This window comes from Merops nubicus, unplaced genomic scaffold (genome assembly GCF_000691845.1).
Source record: "Merops nubicus isolate BGI_N331 unplaced genomic scaffold, ASM69184v1 scaffold7883, whole genome shotgun sequence".
NCBI lineage: Eukaryota > Metazoa > Chordata > Aves > Coraciiformes > Meropidae > Merops > Merops nubicus.
This window is the reverse complement of record NW_008599514.1, coordinates 53,101-68,508: the sequence shown is the minus strand read 5'-3', so window position 1 is coordinate 68,508 and position 15,408 is coordinate 53,101. Positions and strand designations below refer to the sequence as shown.

Here is a 15,408-nt window from a genome sequence, read left to right as displayed (position 1 = left end):
CTCAGCTAGAGGCTTACCTTGAGATATGTTTTGTTGACTCAATGAGGAAATAGGTTTATTCACATGCATAACTGTAACACTGGTGCACTTAGTATCAAATTAGCATATTTTATAATATGTTGTGGAGGGTAGATGAAAAGCAACTCACAACAGACAGAAAACACACTGCTGTGGTTTCTTAAAAGCTTCCCTTCCACATAATGTTAGACCTCTTACGTGACCATAAAGACATTCATTTATCCAGACTATACCGTTCAATGATTGCTGGCCTCAGTTTAACAGAAAATGGACAAAAGCAGCATGCATTGAAAAAAACCAAACCAACCCCAAGCCAAACAAACCCCCAGACTGGTGAAATAGGTTGTGCTTCAGATGTTAAGAAGCAGTGGAGGGCTTGCCCTGCAGCGTTACCCGTTCCTGCGAGGTCTGGTAGCGCAGGTGCAGTGCGGTGGGGTCCCAGTCCACAGCAATGTAGGCGTTCCCTACGCACGCTCTGTCCTCTGTACACTCAATTTTACAGCCACGGCAAAACCTACATCAAAAAGTTCCACCTGGTAAGCAGACTGTCCAATAACAGTTTTACACTAGTTCACACTCCAATTCTGGTCCATTTTTTTGTAACAGGTGCATGCTCAGCTGTTTCAGGCCTTGCCTGTAGTCTAAGAGAGGCATTTTTATAAAGCAATGACCATGTCAGTTTGGTGTCTTACTAATAAACTTTAATGGAGATGAGAAATCGAAGCAGTTGGGTGAGCTCAACCATCTACCTGTGCATAATGCTGACTACTTAAGTTTAAGACACCAAAAAACTACGATGCTCCATCTGCACAAGTATTTTACAACACGATAGCCAATGTACTTCATTATCTAGCTGTAGGACTTTTTTTTAAATGACTTAACTCATTATCTAGCTGTAGGACTTTTTTTTTTTTTAAATGACTTAATGATCTGGATACTTTCCAGCAAGGCTCTGGCATTTTTGTTAGCATGTCTTTGTTTAGGGAAAATGCCACATGTGCTTCCACTGTGAATTTCTTATTGTCTATTTTAGTTCTTACTCTTCCAATGGTACAGGAAGTAGTGAGGGTATATGATTTACGTCTACAAGTTTGTTATTTTATGAAACCCCCACAAATCATCCCAATATATACTTACACATGCACACAGAATACTGTAAGGGGTTAAGGGGTTTCTAATAATCTCATGTCTGTCTCCTAATTTAAAGTTTCTGTGTCAGCAGAGCTTTCAGCTCTCCAAGTCATAAAAGCTATATTACAGGCAAAGTCTGCCATGTGAGAGTTAAATTAGATTCTAGATTTTTATTGTTTGATATTACCTCTGAAGTCTGAAATGTATCAGAAAGCTATTACCATAAATTACATTTCTGCTGGAAGAAATCACTTCCTTAAATCTAAAAAGGATGATTTACCTGTACCATGGACACCAAGCACAAGAATTTCCATCCTTCTGAACTACCCTCAGGGTGAACGGATACTGATACCCCATGCTATCATCACTGAAAGAGAACACAACATGAAACATGAGCACCCATGACTGCCAATCACCTTCCTTCACTATGCTTGCTAAGTTTACTGTTAAAAAAAAAACAAAACACACCACCAAAATCCACAAAAACCCCTCAAAATTATATTTTTTTATTAGAATATGTTATTAAAACAAGACCTGTCTTTACATCATCCAAATTTGTCAAATATAATTAATTATCAATCACTGGATGAGAACAAATCTATCAGTTTGTGTAAAGCCAACCTTGAAGTGCAGTTAGAAGACACACCACATTTAACTGTATTAAAAAAGATCATAATCTATTTTTAATTATTGCCATTATTGCATTGCAGGAATCTAAAATGACTTCTTACAAAAATAACCCACTAAATGGAATCTGCAGGCAGAAAGCATTTGGGGTAAAAGCACACAAAATTGTCCCTGAAGATGCTGACATTTAAAGCTTAATTATAGATTAAAAAGCATATGTTCACTCAACAGAGATATTATGAGAAGTCAAAACTGATAAAAGATGCAGAGGAAAATCTGTTTAAATCTTACGAGTCTAAGCCACCGTATTACGCAACTGAAGCCAAAGACTGAGGTACTGAACTCACCAGTCTTGTGCATGATTACTGGCTTCCTGAGGGGGGAGAGGGCTGGCCAGCCTGGAGACCTGGATCCACACTGCATCATACAGGTCTCTCTTCCGTGTGTGAACCGTGCAGGGCACAATGAGTGGCATCCCAAAGAGACTGGGCCGGTTCTTCTGGGAGGAGAGGAAGTATAACTCTGTCCGCATCTGCCACGGGAAACCAGAGAGGCCTCAGATCTAAGCATGCCTGAACTCACCTTCCCACAGTTACTGGGGTGCTGACCTTGTCACTGATTTCAGGCTTTGGTAATTAAAATAAAACATTCACTCTATTAAAAGTACTTTATTTCAGATTTTTTTTTTCCCCAGTATTAAGTACTGTAAATTTTGATCATTGACTTGAAAACTTTGCTGTATTTTTTGATATTATGGCAATGTTATTTAGGCATTAGACCACAGCAACATAAATTGGTATTTCAAGCATGCACAACACTTCATATTGCATATGATGCATATTTCTCATGTTTCCCACCACACAGTGATATTGCAATGCAGACATGCACCTAATGATGCTAACACCTGTCCCCAAGCAACCTCTTCACTAAGCAGGCTGAAATTTGGTGGAGAAAGAGCATCTTTATGTCTAGGGGAGGCACTGGGTCCACATCCACCAGACTCTGGATGTCAACAGATTCAAAAGCCCAGACCCAGTGCAGACAGCACACATGGCTATTTGAGGTGTTCAGTCACCCAGCTTTGACATTTAGAGTTCAACTTAACTACAGATGTGTTTACAAAGAGTAGTTCATGCTAACAGAAGGACCCAGGAAAGTACTATACATCCTCCCTCTTCCCATAGAAGCAATAAGGCTTTTCCACATAATGGGGAAGAAATGCATTTCTAGTAGCTCCTCTAATTAGATTTTTCTGCTTAAAGAGTCTTGAACATTTAATTGGGGACTTAGCAAATGCCCAAGTATGTATCTCAGCCTTTAAGAACTGGGAAGCATGCCAGTAACAAGGAAAGAAAAATACACCAATATTAGACATTATGATTTAAATTTACAAGACTTGTGTTTCTGTAGAACTTGGTGCTCATTTCAGAGGGAAATGTATTCCTGCTCCCTCTTCTTAAGAAAGAAAGATTAATTTATCATATGGGCATGAAAAAAATCCTTACTGAGTTTCAAAGTGCTACACAAATAATTTATAGGAAATGCCAAACCTACTAACCATTTTTCTGTGGACTGCAATGATATATCCTGTACATGGACTATCAGAAAGTGAGGGCACGTGACCGTTGAGAGTCCAGTTGGCAAGGGTACGCTCTGTCCCACATGGCACTACAGTATTTGGCATTCCATTTGGAATCAGGGTTGGTTTAGGAAGGTCCCCATTCATCATGATGGTGGGTGCTCCATTAGCTGACGGCCCAGTTGAGACATCTGTAGATAGACAATTACATTCTCAGTGATCTACAGTAACCAGGACTATCACAAGATTTTTATCCTTTCCATTCTGTTCAAGGCACTTCATGAACTATCTTCTACTTTTCTTCAGACCAACCTTTTATTTGCCTAGAGCTTTGCAAAATCAGAGCATGCAAGAGCAAATAGGAAGAGGTGTTTACAACATATATATGAAATCACAAACAATAAAACCAAAACCAGGCTTCCGATTTTTTCTATGTCCTACCTTAGAGCAAACCCACAAGTAATAAAATATTTTGAGTGTTTCTTTTGTCTTTAGCTAAAGTACATAGTGATCTTTAGACTGCTACCGTGGGCATGATCCTAAAAGGATCACAGCCCATCAGTAGATACTGGAACTGCTCACAGCTTCTCTGCAGATGAGAACTCTTCATTTATCTTCTCTTTAAGCCTCACTGTTTACTTATTAGGAACAAGTAAGGTTCTCTCATTCATTTCTCCTAATAAGTACCTAAGCACTGTAAGTTTTAAATGAACAGGAAAATAAATATGCTTTCTTTTACCTGTCTGCACAGGACTTGATGCTGATGTAGGGGATCCTGGAATTGGTATTTCAAATGCACACAAAAACCCACTCACTGATAACCGGACTTTCTGGTTGTCTTGAGGAAAGTTCTGCAGTAAAAAAAAGGGAAAGTTAGTCAGATGAATACTTCTACCTGTGACTCCAAACATGGTTTGTTCTTTTGAAAACAGCCTATTAGCTGATCTCTCCCATCCCATCTGCCTTCTAACACCTTTCTAGAAGGCAAAAGGGAGCCAACAAGCACACCCCTTTGCAGGTCTCTGTGGCAAGAACTAAGAGTTATGAATGGTTCTCTAAACACACTGAGCACACTCAGTTTGAAGTAGTTTTAACCCTATGCATTGACAGATAAAAAATTATATACCTATATTCACACAAACGTTGAAGCCAATCATTACACATGCTTCCAAATCCTTGACAGTGTTTAAATTCAGAGTGCTCTAACTTGAGATTATTACCTCAAGATGATTTTTTTCTAAAAATATCATTAGTAATCAATTCAATTAAACTTCTGCAAGCCTTTACATCACTATTAACTTTGTTTAAAAGTGGTTTGCTTCAGTTTACTTCAATTTTGAATCTATTTAAAACAAATCAAATAATTTAAGAATGAAATAAAAGTTTATACAGAGATATCATTAGGCTGACTTTTTATCACACATTTAGTTAAACTATTTCACAGGTCTTGTAAGCAAGGCTTAATGTCAAAAAGAACAAAGTGTCCCACTGTACACAAAGAAAAATACCAAAAGTACGTTGCAGCAATGATTAATTTATTTTTCTTACCTTTATATTTGAACTATGCACTTCTGCAAGTAGAATCTGCTCTGGTTTTAGCCCACAGAGTTCACTTAACTGTTTTTTCAAACCTGTATACTTCTCATCCATGTTCAACCTCAGGCCATATCGAACAGGAGTAGTACCATCTAATTTAATTACTTTTAAGAAGAAAAGAAACACACTGGTCAGCAAACTAGGAAAGTTTTGATGAGAATAATACATTACAGACACTTAATCTCCACTTTAAGATAAGACTGGTTTTTTACCAGCCAGTTTTCAAGGTCTGAAAATGTCAGAAAGTCTCTTGCCTCACAGGCAGTAGAAAATGGTTTCAAAATTTGTTTCATTGTTTGGTCATCTCTCCCTTTGCCCCTTTTCCAACAATACAGGCATTCTCCATAGTGTAGTTCATGACCCATAAAGCATTTCTTGTTTGTACACTCCCCCCAGCCCCCTGTTTTCATTCTACACAGATTCTGGACAATCTCCATAACACAGTGAAGAAAAGTTCTCAGAATCTCTACTTCACATGTTTCTGTATAAAGTCCTTCAGTCAAGACTGACAATGGGACATCTGTACTATGTTTTTCAAAGGTTTATTTCAGTATAACTGTATTCCAATGAAAATTCTTGTACTCTGTTACATTAAAATGGTTATACTATTTTAAAACATAAATACTAACACAAAATTTGGATGTTTTACAGACAATTTTAACTTTAGCACTGACAAGTTTATAGGGAATGAAACACTACTACTCACCTGTAATTTCTAGGTGCATGTAGCTATCCATTGGCAAAGGCAAGGATAAAAAATTAAAAGGGTCAAATCTAACACTTATATGTCCACAAGTTTTACATTTTACTTGTGACTTCAGCTGCCCATGAAATAGATCTACAACAATGGATCTGTTTCTTCTCAGATGGTTTTCCCAGGCCTAAAATGAAGTACAAAAAAACCAATATAAAGTTAGATACTGAAGGAAGTAGAGCATGCTGGAAGACCTCCAAAGTCTCATTGCCTTATGAAAGTCAAATTATTTCCATACAAGTTGTTTACCAACTTCTAATAGATAAGAAGTATTTAGTTTCAACATGAGTAAAGAAAAGTTATTTCAATTGACACAATGATCAATTTATGACATAATTTAAAGTACTTCTGAAAGGATCATCAGGTATCTTGAAATATTTTCATACTCCATAATTCTGAGGAGTTATTCAAACTGATGATGAAGTGTAGTCTTTATTCCTTTTTTTACAATACTTAAAACACATTTTCAGCTCAAAGGTGAGATTGATCCCCTAAATCACAGATCTGCCAAGTTCCAAAAGACAGTACAGCTCTGAAAGCATATTGCTACAGACAACCTCATCAACAACTTGGCAGCTTAATACCATAAGGAGGAAAAAAAAAACTCAAAACAACAAAACCAAAAACCCAGCAAACAAAACCCCAGAATTTTAACCCATACCTCTGCTGCTACCTCCCAGTCTGGTCTACCATCACTGTCTTTCAGTTCAACATATGGCTTATCATGAACTCTGTTCAAATCCTCATGAAGACCATCCAAAAGAAAAGCCAGAAGCTCCTGTGAATCTTGCTGCTGAAAGCCATTAAATCTTGGGGCGTATTTTGCTATTGTCCACTACAAGACAAGCCAAAAAGTTATTTAACATCATAAAAGAGAAGTTGTAACAATACACCAATTATCGTAGACCAGACACATGCTGCCAACAAACACAAATTCAACTGCCATGAGTTGAAGGTACACCTCTATTATTTCAGAGCAAAAGATCATTTACAGGCAAATGCATCATCTTGTGTCCCTAACAAGGGCTACAAAAGCCACAACCTCTGATTCCTATCAAGCAACTCCTTTGACCTTACAACCACTAAACCATGACTGTATTCCACAGAAAGCTGCTCAAGGCCCAAGCACCCAGACTGGTGAACCCTGGCCTCCTCCAGATGTGCATCTTGCCCCTGCACAGCCCCTTTCTGAGCAGCTCCCCCACATTCCTTACAGGCAAGAGAGCAAATTCTGTGATCAGTCTGGAGTAACATACGTGCTGACTGGCTGCCCAAGATATGGTCATTGGCTCCACACCCCACTTCTAACACATGAAATAGATGTCCAAGTTTCCTTCCCTTTCTCTAGAGGAGATACTGATTTGAGTCCCAGAGCCCTTACAATACAGGTTACAGGAGGAAAAAGGGCATTACAAGGTTTCTGCTATTCAAATTCCTGCTTTCCACCTTTAAATAACCCACACCAGACTTACCCGCAGCTTTAACGGTGCTATATTCTTCTGAGTTCCACTCCACAACTCCTGAACCAAGTCCCCATAGCACTTGGCCATGTGTCCTTTCATTCCTATTGGATTTGTCCTAGAAATCATAAAGTAATTAATACCATACTAAAATTTAAGCAAAGTTCTAGCATGGGGATAAACAAGGAAGCGCAAAGGCTTCTTGATGAATTGTTTTAACTCTATAAGAAACATAAAAAAAGGTTATATTTGCATGTATCTAATCCTGTATCTGCTGTATAGCTGATGGTAACAAAGAACTTAAAAGATTTATTCATACTCTCCACTTTCAAAAGCTGAAACTCATCTTGAAGAAATGCTACAGGATCTAAAATGGTCTCAACTAGAAAGTCACCTGTTAAGTTCATAAAGATGTCTTCCTGAGATGAAATAGCGTGTTAGAGGCTGGGTATTACTGACACACTGGATACTGGAGTTCATGAAGCATGTGTTACCCAGATTGCTTAATCCAGTAGCACCCTTTTCAGTAGGAACTGAGAAAAAGAAAACACAATTGTATCAAGTGTGCTGATGTCAGACATTCAGAATGGTGCATCAGTAAATTAAGAATATGACCATTTTACAGGAACCAATTCAATTTAACCTGCTCCCAGTTACAAGACTACAGATAGCATGGCTGCAGCAGAGGACCAGCCTGTTCAAAATATCTGCTCTCTCAACTCTACTTCAGTTAACAGAAATAGAGGTATTTTGGGATCTTATCCACCACAGGCATCAGTACAATCCGTACAAACTATTTTCAGGTAAGTAATTATGGTACTGAAATTTCTGGATTAATTTCTTAAAATCTTAACTATACCTTACCTTAAAAAAAGCAAGCCAATAAACACAAAAACCAGAATTTTCTATGTACCATTTGCTACTGCTGCATCTGAACATTTACAAATTTCTCTCTATATACATCCAACCCTCCCAACATTTCCAGTACCTAAGTTAATAAAACTGAAAGAACAAGCAAAGCAGCACTGGCCTAAAAGACCTCTTCCAACATTAAGAGCACCTATATTAACAAGAGTTGTTTCAACACAACAAAACCTTTTAGATTTTTTCTCATTGTACTTGACCATGCTGAAATGCTTACCTTTATGTCTGTCTATTTTACTGCTGTTTGCTATAAAAGACATCTCTTCTGGCCAGCTCATGTCCTTGTTTCGAACTAGAAAGAGATAGGGGGATAATGATTTTTAAAAATTGTTTACTACTTACTCCAGAGAGCTTATACAGCTGAAGAGGTTTAATTAAAATTTTATAATGTTTAACAAAGATTAGAAGCTTGCTTATTTTGAGTAATTATTTTTGCTAGTTCTCCTTACAATGTTTCCAATCATTATTGGAAATCATTCTAATATTGGCAAAATTCCACCCATGCCAGTAACATCTTTAAAAAGCAGCCTTGAAATATCTTTCCTGGTGGTAACAACAAATTTCTCAGTATTTATCCTAACACTCAACAAGGATCCCCTAGACTTGAACGAATCTGTTCACTTTGTGAGAGATCAGTAATATCTGTTGTAATAATAAACTATACAAAGATTTCAGTGTATTTGAAAACAGGGACAAATTGCATGTGTTTCAAGATGAAGACCAAAAAAAAAGCAAGCTTTCCTCAGCTAGCTTTACCATGATCTGCCCACAGGATCCCTCTATGAATCTGTCTTGCATCACTACAAGCCAGAGAGCAAACTGGCTTAAGGAGCTGATTGAGTTAGCCTATTGGTCTCTGTATTTGTGTCATTTGGGGAATGACTGAAATGGGTACTACACACAATTTATTTAAAATATATATATTCATATAAAATTACTTTCTTTGTACTGTGCAAACAAATTATAGTTCCTTTTTATACCTTCTATTACTAAATGCTGCTCATCTTGGATTTTAAGATATTCCAGTCTGTGATCCTCATCATCCAGCAAAGTAAGATAGTTCTGCAGGAGAAAAAAAAAATACTTTATATAATTATTACTTCTAGATTTAAAATTCTGAGGATATTTTAATCTCAAAGCAATGAGATTAATACTGTATTAGCAATTTCTTCACAAAAATGAAAGCACCCACTTCCTTTCTATGCTAATTAAATACAGTAGTTCACTGATCTCCAAAGCACCTATTTCAATGCTTTCTGAGGTATTTCTTTAGAATGAGAGAGTTACATGCACTTAATGATTTGGAGGAATAAGTTCTCCTTCTTTGTTGTGATTTGTTCACATACAAATTTGTAAAAGATCCTGGATGGCTGCTGGCCTCTGTGCCAACAGAAGACCACAGCATCATGCGTGTCAGTGAAAGAATGTATTTTTATTTCCATCCAAAACAATTTCTATAAAACTTCATATCAAGCCTTTCCATAGGTCAACCAATTGACATTTTTTAAATACATGAGAGGATAATTAAATGTTTATCAGGCTACTAGGAAAACAAAAGGTAAATTTTCTGGGTCATTAACACCAAAATCTGTGTTTCATGGCTTGGAGTGCACAAAAAACTCTACAACAAAAGTCACAGGAATTTTCCAAGCTGGGCAGTTAAACTGCAAAGGAAACTTATGCCCACTATTTTTTTTCCTGTGCATGTGTATTGAATAGATCCTAGAGAAAAGAGTAAGATACACAACACCCCATAGCTGATTGAAAAAACAAGGCAGAAAGCCCAGTGTTACCTCACTGTTGTACAACCAGAGGCGCATGTCTTCTTCCTTTATACGCAGCCTCTGGGAGAGATACTCATGGATCTCTTTAATTGTCTGCATCCGACTAAAGCAGCCAGTGTAAGCCAGCACCCTCTTCAAAGGAGCATTCGGGGAAGGGACATTCCCTGGATTAACCATATAAGAAAAGGGGAAAAAAAAAATAATGTATATACCCAAAGGCCAACTGAAATAAGATCAATAATACTCTACATATACTAGCAGTACTCTTTGTGAAGAACTACTACATAGTTCTACTGCTTTTGTTTATGGATAAAATAAGGAGTTAGATCAAAAGCTAGTTGTTAATAATCCTATCACAAGGCAAATAAAATTACCTTCTTACCAAAACCTATTACAAAATTGCTCCCCTAAGATTCTCATAGTAAATAAAAAATTTGAAAGAAGTTGTAAAAGACTGGACTATTCTTTTTTTCTCCTCTTAAAGGCAAGAATATCAGAGACTGGCAATTTTCAAAATGAAGGACTTAATTTCATGAGAATTTTCTTTTTGAGAGAATATTGTAAGTGAAAAGGTAAAAAAAAATAAATGAGTCTGGCTATTCTTGAAAGTAGTATGACCTTGCTTCAGCTCTTCTATGTAGATGAATGCTTATCTGTGAAATTAAAACCAGCCTGGCAGTTTCACAAAGTATTCTTAATAATCAAATTCCTCAAAACATATTCTGTGAAGATGCCTAGGATTTTCACCAGAATTTCTCAACGATATCATGTTTGCTACACAAATTAATTCCATCAGTTGAGACTGTTGCTCTTTTCTATAACACAAGCTCATCTTTAAATAGAACATTTGCTCAAGTGATGAGACTAACTTTACATGCTTTATTTTTTGAGCTTCTTTAGTTTAAACTTAGAATGTCCCCCACTCCTCACAGAAACACATCTGTAACATACTCATAAAAAGCTTTTATTATACAGCCAAATCCAACCAGGCAACATTATTTAAGTAACCAAAGAGACATCATTCTACTTTTCACTGTCAAAAGATTAAAATAAAATAAATAGTATCATCTGAAAAGATGCAATGTTACATGCAATTTGACAAGACAGTAAAAATGTACTGTAATGATCTTAGAAGTCAGCAAAGCATCAGTTTTGCTTCAGTATACCAAGCAAACTACTAAATTTTTTTTAAGAAAACAAAAAGCACTTTCTGAGATTAGGGATTGGAGGATTAGTTGTAAGACTACAGCAAGAAAGCATATTTGAAAACTCAAAAAGATTAATAAATGATTGGATAACTAAATTAGTGCAGAGCAAAATAATTCCAAATCAAGATCGAATTTGTCACATCACAAGATTCTCTTTATTTGAATTTCGGCATTTTAGGATGTTCAGACAAAGCAGTTTCCATTTTATTAGGTCAAGTAAGAAAAATGAATTTGGGCAGCAGGCAGTTTCTGTAGCGGAACTTGATCAAGCAGGCAGCTGCTGTCTACATGTTAAGCTTTAGATTCTATCCAAGCAGTGAAAAACTGAGCATCTGCATGAGATCTCTAAACACAGGATAACACCATCAAGTGTAAAGGATTTAGATTTCAGCAGTCAGGTGAGCCCATTTCTAGGTTACCTTCCTGTGGAGGTACATGTATTTCTGCATGTATCTGAATGCACAGGCACACAAACAGCAGGTACTTAAAACCTATTGTGCAAGGCAAGTATGCAACTGAGCATACAAACAGGCAACTGAAACCAAACCCTGCCACAATCCTCTGCTGAAAGGTGAAGCTGCAATCTAGAGATTACTCTTGCAGCCCATTACTTGTACAGTCTTTTGGTGAGCACCACCGCTGCAGTTAAAGCACACACATTTCAGATGGGTGTTTACACTTCCTACTGAACTCTCTTCCTAAACTGCACCAAATAATAGTCTTCCTATTCTATTAATTCAATCGCTTCCTAAAGAATATGAAATCATTTTGGGCATTAAAGCCTAGCTGCCCAAATAACTCAGTTGGCTGAACAGTGATTTCGTGTGTTATACCACTGCACTATCACACACACTCACCCCAATGCACAGATGCATCTTCTACGATTACCAAATGAACTGCCAAGAGGATGGATCCTCTCTGCCCTTCCCAGCTGCTCGGTTTACGCAGTGCTCATCTCTCACCTTCAGCTCACCAATCTATTTGCAGTAACTATGTGACTGAACTGACTCCACTGCCAGCACTGCCTGATGCCTCTTCTTTCCCAGAGAAGACAGGAGGAAAGCCTTTAGCCTTTCCCGAGCGCTGATTGTGCCTCACAGTTGATTAGCTGGTGTACAAGCACAGTGGCAGCAAGCTGCGGGTCTCGCTTTCTGAGAAACTGCACACTTGTATTCTTGCTGCATTCTTAAGTTACCTCTAGGCAAATGCTGAGGAAACATTCTCAGGCTCATCATACCCATATTCACCCAGATGTTGGACTGCTGCGTTCGAGTGGCAGGCTGCTGTCTCAGGAAGAGCAGGTAGCGAGGGAATAACTCCAGTTCAGGGACATTAGTTTTGCTGTTTTTGATCACCTAAGGCAGACGTTTAAAACATATTTGAGAGACTGCTGATCTGTAGGTGTAGCAAATCCCAGGAGCAGGAAGGAATGATTAAAGCAGATGCTTAAATCCACGACGTTTTACTAGGAGATGAGAAATCTTCTGAACGTCTTATGGGGTCTTAGGCAAATATCCACAGGAATAACATTTTACTGATTTCTAAGCACTTTTTGAAGATTATTAGTTGTAGATTGTCAAAAGCTTATTTAGTGGAGCACAGCCTCCTCTACCACACCATAGAAAAAACATTTTTATAACTCCTGAAATCCATGTGAATCAACAATGAACCTCGTTAATTCCACTCAGGGTATACTTCAACACAGAAGTTTCCCAGCTGGGGAAAAAACTCACATGCTGAATAAGACATTTGTTCTGAACTTTTTGAACTACAGGACTGAATTAAAACCTTCGTATTGTAAGAACAGACAAACTTATTTTTGTTGCATTTTGATATGTTGACAGAAAAACCTGAAATGACCCCACAGTGTGACCATTTCTACAAAGCTTTTGCTATCTAGATCCACTCAGTTGTAGACATATATAAACAGCAGAAACGTTCACTATTTTTGTGACCATGTGAAGTGAAAGAAAACACTCAGCTTAGGTTCTGAGAAGCAATAGAACGCACTGAAGTGCCACTGTGTTAAACTTCAGTTACAACAAAAACAATAGTGATGCCATTTTCTGGGAAAAGGAATCCATATAACAGTCCCTGCTGTGGGGTGGGAGGCAGGGACAGTGCAAGCCTGTATACATGCTTGCAAGGAATCAAATGGTCTTCAAGAATTCAAGTGTTCACATGACTAAGTATCAACATATAACTTAATTATGGACTGAAAAGTGACAATTTATACACATATTATTTATATATTTTTTTTCAGTCAGGATACATCAACTAAAATTCTCTCATACTGAACAGATTTATCTTTTCTAATGACCCTACTGCAAAAATCTTAAGCACATTAGTTTGTGCATAAAGAGATGTGGCCTTTCCTGGACCATGAAAGGTGTTTGTTTCCATGGAGAATGTGTGGGAGCAGGGTAACAGAAGGCAGTGATTTTTCACTGTAAAATAATTGCCAGTACTACAGCTAACAGACCAAATCGTCAAAAATCATACAGCTCATTCTCTCCCATTTGTGACACTGATTATTTGTGACACCAACCACCTAATCTGTTGCTACCATAAAAAAAATCCCCACACTTCCTTTTTTCAAGTGTAGCTCCTGTAAGAGACTACCTGACACAGAATAAATCAACCACTACAGGGAATAAATATACTCAACAGAATTTGAATAAAGCTTCCTATGATTCTAAGTGAATGGACCAAATGGCTCCAATTTTTCTTGCCTCTAATAACAACCTACTTTTTTATAAATTCAATATTAATAATTGCTGGCATGTCAGCTTTAGCTCCAAATGATTATGACCTCTTAATCATTCTGCAATATTACACACAGAGAAACAGAGAGATAGCTCAATAAATTGTGAGTAAATGATATGATTCAACAATGGCTATTGCTACATAATTACTGCTTTTCTTTCAGAAATAACTGTTGCTCTTTTAACTGCAACCTAAAAAAAATCTCATTGGGATAACACACTTATTATTAGCCTACTTAGTCAATCCATTTAATATAGAGAACCTTCACATTTGAAAATTATATTCTGCAATACATTCTGCATTGTGCCTAAATTAATTAATTAAAGATATTATAGCTTTAATCTAGAGAACACTAGTGTTAGTTACAAATAGTCAATTTCAGCTCATGGTTCCCCCCCCCCCTTTTTTTAACAAAAGTTTTAGGCTAACAAGTACAAATACCACCTTATCTTTGATAGGTTCTTACTAATTAGGCAACTACAGGCAATTAAGTAATTGTTGATATAAAAATGCAGTATTAGTGATTTGTAAACACATTTTTTTTATTACACAATGGAAACACTTCTGTTAATTGTTTGTATAACTATTTCACAATTTTATTGTGATTCACTGGCTTTTCTGCTTACTGTCAGATGTAAGAAATATGAAAATTAACATGAATTATTTTCTGATAAATGCCTACTCCACATTGCTATCTGCTTTTTAGATCTTCACCATGTTTTCTATGACACTGAACTTGAAGGACAGCAATTGTTACCTTCCACTTCATGAAATTGTAAGAGAGAAGAAATACTTTTTCAAAGCTGCAGGTGTCCCCATTTTAATTTTATTGGTTTTGCAGAACAGATGAAAATCTACCTTAGCTTTCAAAGATGAGTGTTTTGATGCCAAGTCTTTCACACTGATCTCAAGTTCACTTTTCTCTGCTTTAGTAATCATGATCAGTTGAACAGCACTTCTCTCCTGCTGCACCATCTCCTGAAATTATGCTGCAAACCCCTGGTAAATATCCACAACTTTCTATCCATGTCCATTGCTGCTTTTTCCTAGCTGTCTCTTCAAGACTTTTTATTGAGACTATCCATTTTGGATGGAGTGGGAGATGACCATAAGATTACCTTGTGCAGCCAGTAGAAGCTTGGACACATGAGGTGGTTGCAGCCAGCAGAAGCTTGGACACATGAGGTGGTTTCTATTGTCACAGTGGTTATGGCAAGTAAAGAGTGTCTATAATCACAACTTACCGGCCTGGGCAAGGACAGATTTGCTCCATACCAATGGTAAAGTGCTCTCCAAACTGGTTCAGGTACCATTACATAATCCTTTCCTTCAACCAACTGTGGAGATCTCTTCAATCTTCCACCCTCCATTGTTAATGATGCAGCCTTTAAACAAAAGGGGTTTTGTCAAATCTCAAGTGGAAAAAATAGTATACAGATCCAACAATTTTAGTTCATGAACACAGAACACTTTTTAATTATTAATAAACTTTCAAGTAGCAACTGCTACACTGAATGATGGTATTGAAATGTAACAATAAGTAACACCCATGTTTCACTAT

At 37.2% G+C, this 15,408-nt stretch overlaps 1 protein-coding gene across 1 annotated transcript in view; it reads right to left on the bottom strand.

Annotated features, from left to right (window-relative positions):
* USP32 (ubiquitin specific peptidase 32) overlaps positions 1-15,408 on the bottom strand; it is a gene marked incomplete at its 5' end in the record, with an annotated part of 52,646 nt that overhangs the window by 4,018 nt on the left and 33,220 nt on the right. The window contains 15 exons of the mRNA XM_008937399.1: positions 412-532; positions 1,430-1,516; positions 2,124-2,308; positions 3,335-3,546; positions 4,095-4,206; positions 4,904-5,055; positions 5,658-5,832; positions 6,367-6,540; positions 7,178-7,283; positions 7,560-7,698; positions 8,307-8,381; positions 9,070-9,151; positions 9,883-10,037; positions 12,319-12,436; positions 15,092-15,232. Of these exons, the coding sequence (XP_008935647.1) occupies positions 412-532; positions 1,430-1,516; positions 2,124-2,308; positions 3,335-3,546; positions 4,095-4,206; positions 4,904-5,055; positions 5,658-5,832; positions 6,367-6,540; positions 7,178-7,283; positions 7,560-7,698; positions 8,307-8,381; positions 9,070-9,151; positions 9,883-10,037; positions 12,319-12,436; positions 15,092-15,232 (2,034 nt within the window). The remainder of the gene's footprint in view (positions 1-411; positions 533-1,429; positions 1,517-2,123; positions 2,309-3,334; positions 3,547-4,094; positions 4,207-4,903; positions 5,056-5,657; positions 5,833-6,366; positions 6,541-7,177; positions 7,284-7,559; positions 7,699-8,306; positions 8,382-9,069; positions 9,152-9,882; positions 10,038-12,318; positions 12,437-15,091; positions 15,233-15,408) is intronic.